Genomic DNA, 19,983 nt, shown 5'->3' on the forward strand with positions numbered 1-19,983 from the left:
ACGACACATCACCCGTTTTTCAACCCTAACATGTGGTCTCAGAGCAGCAACCCTGTTCCTTATTAACATGCACATTTCACATGCCAACAGGTCCCAGATGCTGACGCCATCAACGAGCCCACAGCCAAACGAGCAGGAAGCCCTGGAGGACTGCATCGTGTGCTCGGACATGAAGCGCGACACTCTGTTCGACCCATGCGGCCACATCGCCACCTGCGCCCTGTGTGCACCGCGCGTCAAAAAGTGCCTGCTCTGCAAGGAGCCTGTGCTTGCACGCACAAAGGTTAGTTTCTGTGACCGCAAGTTCAGGCCAATCACACCACTCATATCGCAATGCTGTATTAGCTGCTTATACAACATGGTAGCTTCCACACGACAGATGAAAACTCAAGAACCACAACACAACATAAATGCGATGGGATCACATTTGGCCTTATCGCTGTAAGCAGTGCACATAGGCCGAACGTGAGAGATGCCAAGCTTCTTTCACACTGTAAGGCTAGGTTGATGGTGTTGTTGGGAAGCTGGTGGAATTGCGCAACGGACCAGGAGACCAGCTTGCACTGGGCAAAGCAAGGAAAATGTGTGTCCGTCATGGTGAAAAAGCATGGAGCAAACAAAATGGCATGCCAGACGTGGCTAAACCAGATCGATCTGCTGTCGCTCTTGTAGGGCTCTGCTATACCACAGAGGAATCGAACGAACCTCGTTGCATTCACATCTCTCGTCCGGCTCATGAACTCCAAAATTACATCTGCATTGATGCCATCCCTAGGGCGACACCTAGCTGCATCACTCTTCACAGCACGTCGCAACAACAGACGTGGATGCACTGTGTTGGCTTGCACACTACCCCACGTAGGAGTGCTACCCACATGTGAGGATAGGATTACCCAAGATAATAATAATTATTGGGATTTTACGTCCCAAAACCACGATATGATTACAAGGGTCGCCGCAGTGGAGTGCTCTGGAAATTTCGACCATCTGGTGTTCGTTAACGTGCACCTAAATCTAAGTGCGTGGGCCTCTGGCATTTCGCCTCCATCGAAATGCGGCCGCCACGGCAGGGATTCGAACCCGTGACCTTCGGGTCAGCAGTCGAGCACCATAACCACTAGACCACCGCGGCAGGTACAGAGGATTACCATTGCACTTATTAGGCAGTTTTAGAATAGGGCATGCAAAGCTGTGCGCTTAACGTTTGTCACCACTGCACATGCGTCATACCCTATCCTTTTGGGTACCTACGTTAAACGACGAAAATAACGTATATACTAGGGGTGTGCGAATAGTGAAATTTCAGCTCGAATCGAATTCGAATCGAATAGTGCCGAATAATGGCCAAAAATATCGAATCGAATACCGAATAGTATATTTGCACAAAATAGTATATTTGCACCGCCAGTTATGGCAATAGAAAGGAAAAATCAGGGAAGCTACGGCATGCTGACAGCTTCATTACGCACTTGTTCGGGAGTGGCTTTTGTTTCAGCTTTTATGGGCGCGCAAGCATGTTGATAGAAGAGCTGCCATTCTAGTCAACAGCGCCACTCCTAACTCCCTAACGGCTAACAGAGGGGGTACGGTAGCTAGTTTTCTTTCCCTATGGTTGAGAAATAGGGCTCATCTGACAACGGTCAAGTTGTGCTTCATCGCCATGGATGCTCCGGGCCCAAAAGTCTTCGGGCGCCCGTTCACAGCAGCGTTTTAACTGCGCGCCGGAACGATGGGAGCTTCTGAACTAGTGGTGCGGTGCGGCAGTGGTGACTGCCCAATGTGAACAAATTTTTACATGCAAAGCCAATCACCGAGGGTTCCGCAGGCTGTTGTTTGGTTGTTTTACGGCACTTGCGGCATATGCGACCAAACTACGAAAGAAGTCCGTACCTTCTTTTCAAGAGCGTAGTTGTGAAGGACTTGAGAGTTCTCTCGTGTTTTTCTACGTGCGGAAATGACATCATCTCCTTTAAGATCAACATGCGCTCGCTTTTGAACCAGGATGTCAGTGAAAGTTTAACGAACGACGACGATAGCGTAAGTTTTAGCCACCCTACCCTAACCAAGTTGCACCATTAGCCTTTGTCACGTTTTAGATATTCGTCCTGTCGAATTATTCGAAACTTAGAATACTATCTATTCAAAAGTCGAATCGAATTATTCGATTAGGAACTATTCGATTCGAATTCAAAACTCGAATATTCGCACACCCTTAGTATATACCCAATTTACGCTATGTTTGCGTGCCCTATTCTAAAACTGCCCATTTCTCTACCACTGGGAGTCACAACGTGCAGCTGGGCATTCTGCAAACATCCTCGAAGGCCATACCCCATTACGCAAACAATATACAGCAGAACCCCTAGCTTCAGCAAGTTTTTCACGAGACCACGAAAAAAAGACGCAGTAGCCAGGAAACGTATTGCATGAAGGTGTGGTTAAAATTGGGGAAAACTGCTGCTAAATAATAAAGCATACGCATTACACTGAGCTCCACCTCAGAAGAGTTTGTTCATCAACTTATGGCTTAAAGAAGTCCTTGATGAAAGTCTGGCATTTCTTTCATGCCTCTGCCAGCACCAGACTCACTACAAGCACATGGATGGCTCTGTCGCAGCCCACAACACCAATATCACTGACATACCTCCTCAGCACATCCAGCACAGCGACATTTCACATTTTATCAGGCAGGAATGTTGCGGAAGTGACATGTGAAAAGGGGATTCTAGTACACTCAAACCTCAATATAACGAACCCGGATATAAAGAATTATTGGTTATAACGAAGCGAATGAAGATTCGTCTTATCATAGCTACAGTGTTACAAATAAACGTTTATAACGAATTTTCGGATATAACGAAGTTATTTTTGTGGCAGATGCGACTTTGTTATAATGAGGTTTGAGTGTACATAAATGTCTGTAGATTCTTTGCTGGGACCAGACACGTTATATGCAGGAAAAAGTATAAGCAAGGAACATATATGCGGGGTTCTACAGCACACAGTATAAAAGCATGGGGATTTCTTTTGTGTCAGAGATGAATCTAGTTTGTTATAGCTGCTGACAGCACAATTCCACATCATTGCATTAAGGTTTTAAGTACTCTTAAGGACTTCAAGACTAATTCTCTTCACTTCATTATACACTTTTGCACTGTATCCCATTTCATTAAATAAGGTGTAAGTCTATGTACAAGCGTAAGTGTTTCAGGATGTCTGCTATATGTCTTGGATACCATTATTGTCATCAGCACAGATGAGAAGCAATGCTAACTGATGACCAGCAGTTAACCGTTATCCTTGGAAAGGAAATGCGCATTCATGCATTCCACTAATGCAATATCTTGGAGGTTAACAAAGAATCGAGAAAAAATGTTGAAATCCTCACAAGGAGTGGTGGAATTAAAGAATGATGGGCATGACTCTAAGTGACAGTAAGGCAGCAGTGTGGACGAGATAGCATATGAGGTTAGCCGACATCCTAGAATTGAATCCGGGCAGGTCACTTAAGGCTCATTCACACCGAAGGCGGGGCGGCCAAAGCAGCAAAGCGGTGAGGCGGAAAGCGGGAAAACCTCCTCTCCAGGCGGCGAAAGCGGGGCGGAAAACGAGGTGGCAGGTCCGACCTCGCTCTCGGACCAATTTTTTGCCGCTCGCCGCTACTCGCCGCTTTGCCGCAGCCAATCAGAACGCGCTGCGGCGGTGGCGCGGCGGTGGTACGGGTGTCTCTTTGGGAGAAGCCGTGCCACGTGATAGCGACACGTGCACTAAAGCACGAGAGGCCCCGCCTCCTCAGCCGCGCGGGCAGCCAAGAGAGCCATGCGGTCTGAACAGGTACGCGCGCTCGCCGCCTTGAAAAGCCCGCTTGCCCGCTTTGCCGCCCCGCCTTCGGTGTGAATGTACCTTCAGTGCGTAGGACAGATAACCGGTGGTCAGTTAGAGCGACGACAGAATGGCTACAAAGGGACAGTAACGTCAGCCGAGGACGGCACCACATTCAGTGATGGGAAGAAATAGGGAAATTTGTAGTCTTGAATGGCAATCTGCCCGTGCAAGGCAGGGTAAATTGGAGAGTTCTGAGACAGGGCTTCATCCTTCAGTGGACATAAACATGACTATGATGGTTCTCATAAAAGTGCTTTCAGTTTTTACGCCCCGGCTTTGCATTCTCAATGCGTGCAACTCCTGAAGAAGCTCCATCTTGATTGCAGGTAGAGGAGTGCGTCGTCTGCTCGGACAAGAAGGCATCCGTACTCTTCAAGCCTTGTAGCCACATGTGTGCCTGTGAAGGTAAGCTAAACGCAAACATCTTGAACAGCACATTTTTTGTGCACATTGACGTTTCACACATGCCACCCTGAACACTTGAACTTTCAAATGCTATCACATGGTTTGAAAAAGTGAAGTGAACAATGACGCACTTCATGCGTTCTGCCATTCATCAGCATACCCATAACGAATGCTTTTTATTCTCTTGCTACCTTCTGAAGCCTGTTTGTGTTAACACATTAACACGACCTTATACATTTCGATTAATTGGACATTATTATGACGTCCTGATTCTCTGTTACAATGTTACGGGCAGTTGTGTAGCAAGGCTGTTCGGGAGAGCTTTGCAGGAGTTTTTATATGGCTGTAGGCAGTGGTGTGCCCGGCATCACTCAGCATCCCATTCAAAATTCTTGCTCTGGAGCATAACTATTATGGATGAGGAAATAGAGGTCACCTTGCAAACGCATTGAACAGATAGACAACAACTTTGTGTGTTTTTTCTTTCAGCCAGTAATCCATAAATCTTGCTGGGCTTGGGGCATGACGGACTGGTCGTTCATTAGCCAGTGCACATAACTCTCTGATCTATTTGTAGCAGCTCCAGAGCATCTTCTCTCAAGTAGCTAGCTTGGCCGTTTGTGTGCAAAATCAATACGTGTGATGAATTTCCACTGTGGAAGCTGCGAGTACACATTGCACATTAGATAGGGTTTTCAGGTTTCACGCCTCAAACACAGTATCAGAAGGTGTAAGACGCCAGTGTGATTAGTTATGTTGACAACCTGTTGCAGTGACTCGTTCCAGAGCATTGTATTCTTCCAGAGCAGTACAAAAAGAACACCCTGAATCGATGCATAAGTGTATCGCATGGCAAGGGGCAATTTTTTTTCCCTTCTTACGATTCTATCAGTGCACTTCAATCGAAACAATGTCTTCGTGCCATCCCTCTTTCAGGCTGTGCTGCTCTGATGAAGAAGTGCGTCCAGTGTCGAGCGCAGATCGACAAGGTGGTTCCATTCATCGTCTGCTGCGGAGGCTCGGGTGAGCAGAACAGCCCAACGCGACCCTGCAACCCGTTTGCTTTGTTTCCATTTTCACTGTGTAATGTGCACGCTCTGCAAATGTCGAAATTATGAGACTTAAAACATCTTCTCATAAATTAACACAACATGCAGCGTGAAGTAGGTGCCATTAATTCCTATCTGGCAAAGATTGGTCAAACAAAAGTGCCACATATGTCAATTTGATCTCAACAGCTTGTAAATAAGTTGTCTGTTCTGAAGTGACATTTAACCTGTTTCTAGCTGTGTTTCCTTTTCAAATATGCCAGCCTGGAAAAAGCATGCTAGCATGCATATGTCGTACAAAATGGCAACAAAAACTTTACACCCATCTCACGGAGGAGGAGAAACATAAGTCATCTCCGCCGCATTGCAAACCTATTATGCGGTGAAGCAACCAAAAATCAGGGGCTACTGTCACAGGACATAATGTGCCTTCAAAAAAACGCCTTTTTTTCTACCATGGTTTTCGCGAGCTCCCGAAAATAGCTTCGCGGACCCCCCGTTTGACAACCACTGTGCTACAAGCTCAGCGGCACAATGCAGGTGCAGACAATGCATATGAAAAGGCAAGCATCCAGCAGCAGGGCACACATGTGGTCACGTTGTCACGGCAGTGTGATCCATACTTCATTTTTAAAGACGATAGTCTTTCTTGGGATACTTGAATGCAGAAATTATGGTCTGTCTGTCCGTCTTTCTGTCTGTCACATGATTCAGCCACCCAGCCAAAGTTTAAGCACTTGCTGAACGCCCAGCCATTTTGAACTGGTAGTGGCGTTCATACTTGTGAACATTGTCGATCAAAAAGCAAGTATTACGCATATCTGAGGCACAACATCAATAAGTAAGTATTAGGTGGTGTGTTCCTTTACTAGAAAGTACATAGATACGTCATTCTAAAGACCGTAGTGTTTCTTAGGCTGCACTGAAAATGCAACACTATGAGCCAGATGCGGCGATTCAACATAGAGGAGGAGGACTCATGTAGCACGGCCGGCAGAAGGCTATCATTTTTCGACGACATTTCTTTATATGGCAGGAACACTACGAATGCTGGGGCGACATTCTCAGAAAAAAGTAGTGTCACATGTGGCACCTAATCTGATATCACTTTGAGTCCCACACTTAAGGTGCAAAATAAGGTGTAATTATCGTGTAGAAGGTGCCAGTCTGTCCTGAACCTATTTATTGCCTAACAGGCTGAGGGATATGTCTGTGCAAAAACTTTTGATTTCGTAGTCCACACATACAGGAATGAAACGAGCATACAATTTTTGCCTTTATTACCATCTTTTCATGTCGTACCGTACTTACACGACTCTGAGTTGACTTGTATGTAAGTTAGCCTCCCTGTAACGCATATCAGAATGAAGAAAATAAACAGTGCCGATCGTCACATTCTGCTACAAAAAAAAAAACAGTCTCACAGCGTTACATTTTCCAACGACATTGCGCACTTCGCAAACAACTGCACCCAACAAATGAGTGGAATAGCCAAATGCTACAGGTACAGGCATAGAGCAAATATAAAATTGTAACCATGCCGTCCCTATAATCTAGCTTGTCTCACCTTAATTACCGGTTCCATGCTTTGCTTTTGATTGGAAGTTGGCCCTCCCACTCTTCAGATCTTGAAATATCAAAAAGATAGCTGACTCACTAATGTGTAAACACAGAACTTCTCTGCATACACCTTTCATTGTCATTCATCTCTTGATAAGACATCACCGTTTTTAGCATGGCATCACTCCGCTGACATTGTGCAGTGTGTGTTCATGTGAACGACTTTTTGCAGTTCTCGAAACCTAATGGAGGGTATAGTGCAAAAACGTAAACGTCGCATAAGATTACACGCTGCACACCACAACAGTCAGAACAGTTGTACGCATTGCAATTAGTTAACCACCTTGCTTCACAGAAATCACCTAAGTTTTCTCCGGGCTGTGCCCATCAAGTCTGTTTTTTTTTTGTCTGCATCTGTTCTGTGCCACTAGAATTGCTGAATCACTAATGTAGTGCTAGCTAAACCCTGAACTATGCCAAGGTTATTATTTGCCACAATGTTACTTGAAGGTTTCTGTCATTGTCATAAGATTAATCTTGATGTATGAATAGTTGTTCCAAAAAAATTCACTGAAATGTTTCATTGGTAGAAACGGAGAAATTTAGGCTGGCTGAGAAGCACAAGCAAATTCATAATGAACACGCCAGCAGGATTGACTGTTCCTGAAATTCAGAGAAAGTCACAGCGGTAGTTTCTACATTGAGGGCGGTGCTGCGACCCATACAGAAATTCTTGATTTTGTATTTTTTGTTTTTTCTCATCATTTAGGCTGATGTGTGTAGGACATGCTTACTACCAGAGAGATGAACAGAGAAACGTACACGTTCTCCTTGCTCAAGTTTCGTCTGTTTTGATGCAAGAAACCATCCACATTCTCGCTCATATTTCTTGCTTCCGCATCTGTAGAGGAAAGTTGTAGGGATGGGCGAATATTCGGGCGTTTCGAATATTCGAACGAATATTAAAGTATTTGAATTCGCTTCGATACGAATTTATATTATTCGAAATTTCGAAGTATTCGAAATGAACGAATATATGTATGGTTGACCGCACTTAACCCCCTGTAAAGGTGGTTTCACTGCAGCGTCGGGTTGCTGTGCCGTGAAACTACCCATCCAGGGGAAATCTGCACTGCCGCGAAGCCACACTTCAAGGTTAAGTGTACATATTTTTTTAAGTTTAAAAGCGTATTATGTGGGCTTATATGCACTAAGGATAGTCATTTTTAAATTGTAACGTATTGCACGCCTCATAACTTGCACTCTACTGCTATTCAAATCTTGATAATATTCAAGCTTGCTTCCACTTCATTTCAAACCAAAAAAGTGACATTCACTCATACCTAGTTCCAGTCCTTAAAAATATTGTGCAAGGGTCACGACAAAAATGCTCATTTTTCATATGTGGTACATGCTATTCAAACTGTTCGATTCGAAATTATTCGACCAAATCACTATTTGCTTCGGATTCGCTTCGAACCTCAAATTCACTTTTCGCCCATCCTTAGAAAATTGGCATATCATTATTGTCCGCATTTCGTGTTCCTGTATTCATACAAATACGGAAGCAGGAACTGCCGCATCACTGTTTTCCATGTTTGGAATTATGAGCATCCGTACAAATATGGAAGCAAGAAACACATACTGCGGGAGCATAGGCAGTGTCTCTCGTTCCTGTGTTTATCTCTCTAGCAGTAAACATGTTCTTTGGCAAACACCAGCTTGGGGATGAGCAAGTTTGTCTGTGCTTTGTGTTTACGGAAGTCGCGCCCATTTTACGGGCTTCTCATTCAAGCTGCCAAGCTGCTCGACTACGGCATGCAGGAGGCTTTCGGCGGTCAAGACTTCGCGGTGGAAACAAAATGCTGTCAGTCTTATTTTGGTCTTTCTGCTCACAGGTTTTTCTCACAGGTTTCCGCATGCGATACCTAGCAATGACTGCCCTTTCAGACATTTCCAGAGAGTAGCATGTTAACTTGTGGACCTTGCCTGGCTTTCAAAGATGTCACTGTAACAGCATCATCGAACACATTGAAACCACAAGTGTTTTTTGCTACTGTGAATGAATTTCTTGTTGATGCCGTGAAATTACCGTAATCATTGAGACTCCCTGCTTTCCGCCCATGATGCGAGCATGCAAGGCATAACTGCCATCACCAGCTGGTACCTTGGGATGCTGTCTTTAAAGGAGTACTAAAATACATTTTCGAAACACCTTTTTTGTAAAATCGCTACTTAGGAACTTTTCAAATATGAATAGAGTACGTTTAGAAAGCATTGAGTTTGGTACACATGTCGGTTTCTTAGGTACTGTTTTGAACTGACGCAAAACTTTATTTGAAGATAAGGCCATGTATCATGACATTGCTCGTGAAGAAGTTCATGACAGTAGCAGAAAAAAAGCAGAAAGCAATATCACAACAAAATGAGCACGTTTCTATCTCTGGGTGCCAATAGCAAAAGTGGTTTTTATAAACTAGCGTTAAAGTAACTTGTTTCCGTCATGCGCCTTCCAATATTCATTTTCTTTTGGGGCAGGCAGGGGGTGTCTAAAAGCTTAGTTCAGAAAGTGCAATGTAAAAAATGTTGCATACGTACCTCTTCAAACAAAATATGCAGCGCTTTTATTGCCGTGAGCTGATGTGCTAAACTTGTGGAGCTTATTATGATGGATTGAAAGGTTATTAGTTCCTTTTTTGCACAAACTGTATTGCCTTTTACAAAGTGGTCCACTCTCAAAGGGAACGCCTAATTTGTGCACGGTCAACATTACGTGTAGACATATTTGATAAACACTGCTTGATGTTATGCGTTGTGTGTACTTATAGCAATAAAAAGTTATTGCCAAGGCCTTTGCATCTAGACTGGACTATGAGTGATCTCGAATTGCAAATTTGGGGTCTTGCATGATTTACAGTGGGCATGACTGTGCCTGCAGTTATAATGGGCGAAAGATAAAGCGTAGACGAGAGATGATGTTCAAGGAAATAAAAATGCGTTCCGTTTGGTGTCCAGTTGGTGCCGAGGATGCCGAGACGAAGAAGAAAGTGGTGAACCTGCGAGGCCCCATGACCAAATCGGACATCCCTCTCAACATCTCCAAGTTTCCCGCCGATAAGAATGATAACTGTGAGGAACACTCCTTTCTTGATGGCGGAGCGTGTGCTGTATTTACCGTCAAATCACAAGCAAGCACCCCCTTCTCCTTTTCAGGAGATTTGAAATATGTGCCAATGAAATTAAATATGCGCCAATAAAATACACTCAAACCTCATTATAACAAAGTTGCACCTGCCACGAAAATAACTTCGTTATATCCGAAAATTCGTTATAAACATTTATTTATAACACTGCAGCTATGACAAGACCATTCTTCATTTACTTCGTTATAACCGGTAATTCGTTATATCCGTGTTCGTTATAACGAGGTTTGAGTCTATGCGCCAAGTGCAATGCTGTGGAGGCTAGCGATAGTTCTTGTGGTAGATGCATTCGCGCTAAGCAATAGTTCAATGATTTTACCAACCGTAATGGGATTCTTTCGTCTTTTGGGGCGAGTAATAAATGAAGGTGCATTACGCCTTACAAGTAAACAAACCCCAGTATACGGTTGTCAGTACGCTGTCCTGGATTGTTCAGCATCCCTTTGTTTTCATTTTTTGGTGTTTCGTTTGCAGCCCGTCACGACACTTGCACATTTTGCTGACTGAACTTCTTGCGTTTCATCATTTCATCAACGGGATGTTGGCGAGGAAAAAAATAAGGAAGCATATTATGCGGAAAAACATACCATGCAGAGTCGTATCTATGAGATTATACTGTATCTTCTTTAAATGGAACTTAGTTCTTCATATCCTGAGGTTCTGTTTTATGAGATTCTGTTGTAATTTCGAAGCTCCCTCTCGCGAATTTGCCTTTGTCTTGTGGGTTGTCCTGATTCCATTTCATTAAACATATGTTCATATATTATAATATACTGGCATAACACTGAAAAATTGGGATTTTGCATTTCTTGATTCCTTTCACCTCTTTTCCAATAGCAGTGAAAATTTTCACCCTGCTGCATTCTGTTATTGTATGTGTTATTCTTATGTGGAGCGTTTGATTGCCGCCACTTTTCTGCCTTGTTTTATTGGAATGCGGGGCCAGTCAAGGCGCGTTTGAGTTGCAGCTTTTCTCCCCGCATTCCACACCACACTCGGTATTCTTTTATATGTACAAGTGTCCATACAATGTAAATAATATGTATATAATATAAAGATTGTGGTGAAATAAGCTGAAACTTTAAAAACCTAAAATTGAACTTAGTCCGTCGTTAACGAACTACCCTTCTACTCAGCACACCCTGCTTCCAATCGTCCCGGTGGGCCTGGGCCGCTGATGAACAACGGCGCTCACGACACCTCAGTCAACGACCTTCAGAAGCTGCAACAGCAGCTGCAGGACATCAAAGAACAGGTGCAGTACTGAAAACTGTTTTTATCATATTTTGTTTTAAAACGCCGCCAGCATACCTGCGGGCCAATAGGCTCCCCGTCGACCCCATTAATATTGCAAGTTCTTTTGCAAGGAAAGTGTACAGAGTGTACGTTTTATTCCCGTTCCTGCAAGTTATTTGAGTATTTATTTTTTATTTATTTATTTTACCCTCAGGGTTCGCGCATTACAGAGGGAAGGGGCATGTTACAGATCAGAAATGGAAAAGAATACATGATACAATATAAGCCGGAAAACTTGAACAATCTGCATATTTATAAAAAAGTGATGAACTATCAAATGTATCAATAACGAGGAATGTAACAGTAATGACAGTAAATTTAACATAATAAATTCAGGTTAAAAAACTTAAAACAATGAAGAGCAACAAATCAGATGCAATTCAAAAAGCACAGTCAAGCAGTACCAAATATGTTAATCAAGAAACTCTTAAGGCGTGATGTATCTGTGATAGCAGATGAAATTGCAGCACGGTAAATCCACATTTCAAAAATATATTGAATACATGGGTTGTCTCTCACGATGATCCAAAATATGTAGTGGCACTTCGGGGACGATTAAGAACCACGCAATATCAAAACTGCGCGCCACCAATATAAACCCTTTGTTGGTTTAACCTTGCCCGAAAATAGAAGGGATGCTTAAAGCACAGTGAAAGCAGCAAGCATAGACACCAGTAACTGAAATATCATCTGCAAATTACGTGCATCAGCTATTTATACATGACATCCTATTTTTCATACGGATCGCCAGTGCTGCACATGTTCCAGAAAGTAAGCATGTCTGTATCAAGTAAAGACATCCGACTTGAAACGGAGACGTTCTGACAGATATACGTGTGTAATGTTTGTTGTAATTAATTATCTGAACAGACAATAATGAAAAACTGGAAAGCCACGATTACGTTCCAATGGCAGAACTCAAATGCGCAGGGCGATCCAAGTCATGGCTCGTCTGTGGCTAATAATGCACAAAGAATTGTTGCATGGATAAAGACTGCTTCAGCTTTTCATTTATTTATTTTTTTTATGATACTACAATCGCCCGAAGGCATTGCTGTAGGGAGGATGTTACAGTGGGGGGGGAAGAAACGTGAACAATGATCACGATTTGAACACATCGAGAGCAAAAACACACCAATAGTAAATGCAGTAGCACTAAAATAATGGTACAAAGTAAACATACAAACAGCAAACACATGAATAGTTAGGACGCGAAGAGAAATCACAACAAGAGCTGAGGTTATGCACCTCAGAATATGTACTGTGCGCTATCACAAATATGCTGTCTTAGTGCAGTTACAAGCTCTTATCATTTGTCGATACTGCCTGAGGCAGTTTATTTCATTTTTAATGCTGCAGGGAAAGAAAGAAGATTGAAATACTTTGCTGTCAGAGTTTTACAGGGGTGCTAAGTAGAATTACAAAACTAGCTCAGAGTGGTAAAATATTCATTTTACCTTGATATATGCCGAGTATGTGCAGCGCAATGAAACGAAGACAAGACACACAAACGACATACACTGGCGCTGTGCGCCCGTCTATATCGTTTGTGTGTCTTCTCTTGTCTTCGTTTCACTGCACTGCACATGCTCTGCATATATCAAGACATGTACCAACTAGCCCATCAACAGATCCTTCTAGATAATTTTACCTCTTTGAGCCAAAATATTCATGTAAAATATTCATTTTTTAATATTAATTAAAATATTCATTTCAGAGACCTTATATTTGTTAATTTGTTAATGATGGGTTAATTATTGGAAGAGAACATGGAGGTCACGAGTTTCCGTTTTTCTAAATTTTGCGCCGAAACCCTAGCACTGGCATAGCATTATAACTTCACACGAACCTCATTGTAATCTATTGTATACTAGCCACTAATGCTCTCAAAACTTACTCTGTTCTTTCTTTGGTTCTGTCAGAACTAAATGAAATCTGACTTTGCCAATTAAATGTTAACCAGACCCAAGCAGACACCATAAAAATGTTACTGGAATCACGACGAGCTGGTGTAGGACCTTCAAGCCTACATCGACATGCATCTATTGTCTCTCTGTTTTTTTGTAAACGTGCCAAGCTTCTCATGACAAGAGTGGCTTTTATTTCAGCGCATTTTGCAGTCTCTGTATGCTTCACCCTGTCTGCGGTTTGTGTCTTACCGCTTTCACATTCCGAGTGAACAGAATCCACTACTAGCTTGGCTACGTGATGGCTACTTTCCTGCGAAAAAGATAACGTGGGTCACTATATACACCTAAACCTTATTACAACAAAGTTGCATGTGACACGAAAATAACTTCGTTATATCCGAAAAGCGTGTATTCGAACCACTGTATCTATTACCAGGGCTATTTTTCATTTACTTCGTTATAACCGATAATTCGTCATATCCGTGTTGGTTATATTGACGTTTTAGTGTAAAACAGTGCAAGATAGCAAAGTTCGGCTATCAGTCAACACTCACACTCTCTGTTCCTCTTTCTTGGTGTCAAGTAGTGACTTAACTATATCATATGTATATAACGCATGCCATATTTTCTTGCACATAACCCACCCTTGCAGATAGATCGCACTCCCATCAAGTACCGCAGAAAAATAAAAATTAAGAAAGAGATCCCTGCATATTGACGTAAAGCTGCCTTCTTTTCATTGCGCATGGAAGTTCATGTACAATGTGCACTCCGAACTTAGCTTCGAATCTTCTATATATTTTAAGCAGGTTATATGCGAGAAAATACTGCATATACATTCTTTTTTTCCGTATATACGTATATATAGGTACATAAGGTATAGTGACCAGCCCACTTTCTCTGAAAGTCATTAGGCCGGTGGAAGTGACCAAACTGCTTCTCTCTCTACCTCTTCACTCAGACCATGTGCCCGGTCTGCCTGGATCGACTCAAGAACATGATCTTCCTGTGCGGTCACGGGACTTGCCAGATGTGCGGCGACCGCATGTCCGAGTGCCCCATCTGCCGCAAGGCGGTCGAGAAGCGAATCCTGCTCTACTGACCGTTCCCCGGCGTGATAGAGAATGCGTCTCACAGTTGCTGGTACGACCTTGCGGCAGTCGTCTTAGTCACAGTCGAGTAGACCGTCGCGCTCTTTTCAGATGAACATGAAACATTAGCGTCGTCAAGACTTAGTGCTTTCCGAAGCTGTGGTTCCCCATCCCTTATGTTTTGCTGTTTTTATCCTTACTAATGTGTTTGTATACCCATATATCTAGACTTCGTCGCTCCTTTTACATTTTGGAAAGTTGTTTTGCATTAACCTATGACTCTCCTTGTAGAGAGCTTTGTCTTTTTGCCATTGCACTATTTTTCCTGCTGCGTTTAATCGAATTATCATCTTTTTTACCTACTTGTTGAAGGTAGACTGTTGCCAAATGTCACTTAGTAAGTGTGTATGGAATGTTGTGTCTGAAAACTAACGTGTCGTCCCTGCGGTTACTGAAAACTTCGTTTGAAAATAAGAAATCATCTTCGATGTCACGTTAACTGCACAATAAACAACAGGCCAGATGGACAAAACGTATTGCTTGTGGCAGCCGTGCATCTCGCCCTAGCAGTTGGCGAGCTCCTCAGACTGTTTCATTTCTTTAATTTCTCTCAAATTATTTTCATACACTATTAAGTGCTGTATTGAACGATATGTACCCAAAGATTTGCTTTTTACGAGCTTCTGTATGACTTTTATCGCTGCATACTATGGAATTCAAAGAAAGTGCTCAGGTGAACATTTGGCTTTTCGTATTTCTCTGTCTCGTAACGTGTACTGCTTCTTTCTTTTTAATTGCAAAATCTCTGAAGATGTTACTTTCGCAGTCTTTAAATTCATGTGAACGTTAGTTAGTCCACAATATAAGTTTGCCACCACGTGAATGAGTCTTCGAGGAAAACTTCAAACAAAACTTGAAGCAAATCAAGAATGTACGTCAATTCGATAAATCCTTTTCTAAACAATTGTTTATCCTCGCTCCAACACTTATTAACAAGAACGTTATGAAGATTGCTTCGTACTTATTCATTTTCTTCTCTAATTCTTATGTGACTGAAGATTTCTTTAGGACGAATGGTAAAGACCGACCGTGCTAAAGATTCTTGTCATACCTCGTTGTGTATGCCTTGCCAACTTAGATTTATAGTGGATTTGTTTTTAAACTATTGTGAACTGTGCTACTCTCTGCAAAGCTGTTCACATTGAACACCATTGTGAACGCACGTACGTTTGCACTTAATTTTCAACGTCTCTAAAACAGCGCTTTCATTTCGTTATCTCATTAACAAGGAGTAGTTATCGTTAACGACCCCATGAATTTGTAGATTGCAGTATGTACTAGGCCCTCCTTGTCAGGTTAGAAATATCCATTCACCCGGAATAGTAAATTTTTCGTCGTATTAAAAACTTTCATGCAAATGCATTTACTGCTTGGTTGCTCCGTAAATTAATGATGATCGTTTTTGCTAGCCAGTTCAGCTCAAAGACCATGTTCTATCTGGTCTTGAGAATCGGCTGCTCTGTAACTGCCACCAAACTAGTATTACACATCACCACAAGAGCTTGAGCCGGTTCACGTAACAAGAACAGTTGCTTGAAAATGTATCGGAAATGTGTGGTTTTGTAATTGCAACGTCGGTGTGATAGCTTATTGTCAGTGACTGTCCCGTGTAAGCTACTTGACGTTATTGAAGTCAAGTCGGAATGATGTACAATAGGCTATATGTAATACTATATATACTGTTGCGATAATTGATCCTTCGAAGCTGTGTGACACTTTGACCCTATGACTGATTGTTTGTTGGTTGCGTATGCGGCGACTGCAGTGTTTACAGTATCTTGCTGGCAACGACGTGTATTCTTGTTACCAAGCAACTTGTCACGAAGATGCATGCAACTTAGGAAGTTATGGAAACTGCCGCCATGGCATTTGTAATGTATGTGCGTCCACTTCTGTAAACATTTTCTGTCCTTACGTCTGACCAGGCTTTTTAAGACACTTAGCTTGACGAGGAACTTAACGTAACGAAAAATAATGCACTGTTGCATACGCACAGAAACTGTTCACTACTGCTGTCCTGTGCTGTCTCGTTTCAGTGAACCATTTTGCACGCAAACTCAACCCAAGCCATTCCATGCAGGACATTCATCAGCCTTGAATTAGTAATTCGTTGTGACAATTTTTGGTTTTACTGGGAATATGAAACTGTAACCTTATCTCGCATAGATGTGATCTTATCGCTGAGAATCATAGACAGAAGATGTGACTGAGAGAAAATGGTTATGTACATTGTAAACTTTAACTGATCAAGAGTCAGCAAACAAGGCTCAGGCTTTCCTTATCTACCCGGTGCTGATCAGTTCATAGATAGTTAATGAACTTTATCACTTACTTCTCCCTCTATATTTCTGTTGGTTGTCTGCACCTAGTGATAACCTGTGGGAGCAATCTTGCTGCATAATGCAAGAAACTGTTGTTTAGCATGCTGTATGGTCATTAGGGACAAATTTCAGTGGAAAGTGGATTTATTGCCTTTTTTTAAATTCTCCATAACCATATGTAGTCAGTCTTGCTTGTGTACAAGCAATTTTGCTGTGTGGATTAGCTTAAGTTTTCAAGGGCCTTTGCACCTAGTTTCTTTCAGCCAGGCTTATAACCTTTAAAGAAATGCAGTTGACAACCACATGTGTAAATCATACCAAGCAAAATTTCAACTTTTAAACCTTAGTTTGTGGTCTATAGCCTAGAATATACAGTAGCATTATAATGTCAAGCGTATAGATGTGACATTCTCACTTACGCATAGTGTTTGAGACAAAATGGCCTTCAAGTGAAAGATGCCATAATATGTGCGCATGCACTGTTATGACGTAATGAAGACGTAACAAATGCAGTCTTGCTTTTAAAGTTATTGACAACTAATAGATGAACATGTCCGAGGTACTGCAATGCCGAGAACCGACGTGGAAGCAAAAGCAGAGTGCTCACTTTTTCATTTCGTTTGAAGTTACTATCAATGGACTGTTGAGTATATTGTGTGTACTGCCAACATTGTTTTGTGCCTTAAGCTGCAATTCACTGTATGGAAGGGAAATGATAATGTGTTCGATTAATTAGAAATGGGGATAACAGATTAATGGGAAGTGTTTGCTTAGAAGTGTGCTTGCCAAGATGAGTGAGGGCTTGTAAAATGACCGTAGTTAAGGCTTTGGATGACTACGGCCAATGGCAATCCGTAGTTTAGGCTTTGGATGACTTCACTTTTCACGTCTGGCTACCACGGCTGGTTCAAGTGCGACATTCAACATTTGTCGCGAGAACGATTGCAGGAAGTGTTGGCGTGTGTTTTTTGACAGTGTCCTTCAACGTGTGCTTTCTCATCGTCCTCTTCCTCCTATTTGCCAAGAGTGCACATGTTGTTCTCCTTATCCAGGACGTTACTTTCGCCCTAAGTAGTTCAGTCCAGCCCTTGGTCTTATCCCTCGAAATCCAAGTTACTGCACTGCCTTGTAGCTGCACTTTTTTGTTTGTCTTATTTATAATTGTGTTGTTCGTAGTGCATAATAAAAAACTGTGCAAACCGACAATGTCTCGTGGTTTCGTGTGTGTACCTTGGCATACTTATTACTGGGAATGCCCCCGAGCACTTCCTTCTCTTCTTCAGACATTCTAACTTGAACAGTACTCAGTGATTGAAATACGAAAATTTAAGGCTAAGTAATGCACGTACACTCAAACCTCATTATAACGAAGTTGCGTCTTACCCAAAAATAAAGTCTTTAGATCCAAAAATTCGTTATAGACGTGAATTTATAACACTGTATGTATTGCCAGCCTATTCTTCAATTACTTCGTTATAACCGATATTTCGTTATATTCGTGTTCGTTATATCGAGGTGTCAGTGTACACTCGTTTCCAGCATCTACAGTTCATGTCATAGCGGCATAATTTTGACTCTAACACTTACACCAGAGCCAACGTTACCTTTAGCAGCCAGATTTGCAGTGACATCACGCGCTTATGACAAGCAGTTGCTCGTGTCAGTCATTATACTAAATAGAACTATGTCGCGTTTCAATCCATAAGTACTGTACAGTCAACCGCAAAAGTTTATAGACCACTCAAGCACTCGCTAATTTGCCTGTCCATGCCACCTAGCGGTGCACCACCTACCATCGACTGCCCTGCCACGGTGGTCCAGTGGTTATGGCGCTCGACTGCTGACCCGAAGGTCGCGGGATCGAATCCCGGCCGCGGCGGCTGCATTTTCGATGGAGGCGGAAATGTTTGAGGCCCGTGTACTTAAATTTAAGTGCACGTTAAAGAACCCCAGGTGGTCGAAATTTCCGGAACCCTCCACTACGGCGTCTCTCATAATCATATTGTGGTTTTGGGACGTTAAACCCCAGATATTATTATTATTACCTACCATCGACTGCCGCACTATGCTGGAAATCGGAAATGGGCCTTCCTGTTATTCGCTGGCATGTCGATTTTTCACTGCCACGCAACGCATTTTTAGTTGGTTGTTTTCACGCAAGACGCTCATCTGCAGCAAGGCCACCACACTTCTGTTTTGACAGCACTATTGCAGCAACCGAGGCGTACATCGAACAGCGTGCCGTTGGGCAGATAGTTTGTGCGAAGTGTTGCGACTGAGAACAGTTGTATTGATACACTGCTCTTGAGGTGGAAGTGCATCTTGTTAAAATAGAGAGATGGAAATCTTTTGTGCACTGTGAGTAATAGACAAGTCATCAGTTAAAGGAGTATACTGTCACAAAAATGTTACATCTTGATTGTTCTTTTGCAATAAGTGGTTAACCATCCACTTATCACGGCCAGTGGTGGATCCTAAGGGGGATGCGGTATATCCCTCCCTTCAGTCCACCTCCTTGGTCAGGTTGCCTCACTCAGCTCCCACAGCCCAACAAGGTGAAGGGGGATCTTGTCCCTGCCCTTGTGTCTCCGCCCTTTTCTGCTTCCCTATGTTCATTTCCAACTAATGCTTCTTAGGCGCCGCCAAATCTCCTCTGGGCTGTTGTCAATATGTGTGACCCCTCTAAAATGCCTTGCTGGGTTGGCGATGTCCACCTTTGTACTCCCGTGCAAGAGACCAGAAAAGAAGTCTTGCTCTCGTTCGATGGAAAGGTCCATTGGACCAGGCTAAACATGTGGCCAATAACCTCCAACAGTGGCGTAACCAGGAGGTGGCACACCAGGCCCGCGCCCCCACCCTTCCACCCCCATTTTTTTTTTGCCATGGGATACAGAGCACAAAATGACACTCGACCACACTTACCTGCCCGGACCCCACGTCGGATCAAGGACATGACACCCCGCCCCCCCAAACAAATTTCTGCCTAGGCCACTGCACTGACCACCGTGACCCCCTACGAATTTACGAATTTCATTCGCCGGTAATGGCTCCATGAGGGAGCATAGGCTCTCTACATTTTACAAAGTGGCATCGGCTACAGCGCGATGCCAACATGCTGTGCTGCTGGCTGCTCAAACAGCATTGCACAGAAAGACAAGCTTTTTGTTGCTCCATGACAGAGGGAGGCTTCGCGACGTGAGTTG

General features: G+C 42.9%; 1 protein-coding gene across 2 annotated transcripts in view; it reads left to right on the forward strand.

The window, feature by feature from the left end:
* Positions 1 to 17,986, forward strand: part of LOC119371680 (E3 ubiquitin-protein ligase MIB1) — a 526,638-nt gene extending 508,652 nt beyond the window's left edge. The window contains exons 17-23 of one of the 2 annotated variants that reach the window (XM_037642132.2): positions 91 to 283; positions 4,212 to 4,290; positions 5,227 to 5,313; positions 8,695 to 8,766; positions 9,915 to 10,028; positions 11,239 to 11,357; positions 14,270 to 17,986. In XM_037642132.2, the coding sequence (XP_037498060.1) occupies positions 91 to 283; positions 4,212 to 4,290; positions 5,227 to 5,313; positions 8,695 to 8,766; positions 9,915 to 10,028; positions 11,239 to 11,357; positions 14,270 to 14,410 (805 nt within the window). In that variant the 3' untranslated portion in view covers positions 14,411 to 17,986. The remainder of the gene's footprint in view (positions 1 to 90; positions 284 to 4,211; positions 4,291 to 5,226; positions 5,314 to 8,694; positions 8,767 to 9,914; positions 10,029 to 11,238; positions 11,358 to 14,269) is intronic. The other variant, XM_037642133.2, reaches the window with a different exon arrangement.
* Positions 17,987 to 19,983: the final 1,997 nt, after the last annotated feature.

The sequence above is a fragment of the Rhipicephalus sanguineus genome, chromosome 10, assembly GCF_013339695.2.
Source record: "Rhipicephalus sanguineus isolate Rsan-2018 chromosome 10, BIME_Rsan_1.4, whole genome shotgun sequence".
Taxonomy (NCBI): Eukaryota; Metazoa; Arthropoda; class Arachnida; order Ixodida; family Ixodidae; genus Rhipicephalus; species Rhipicephalus sanguineus.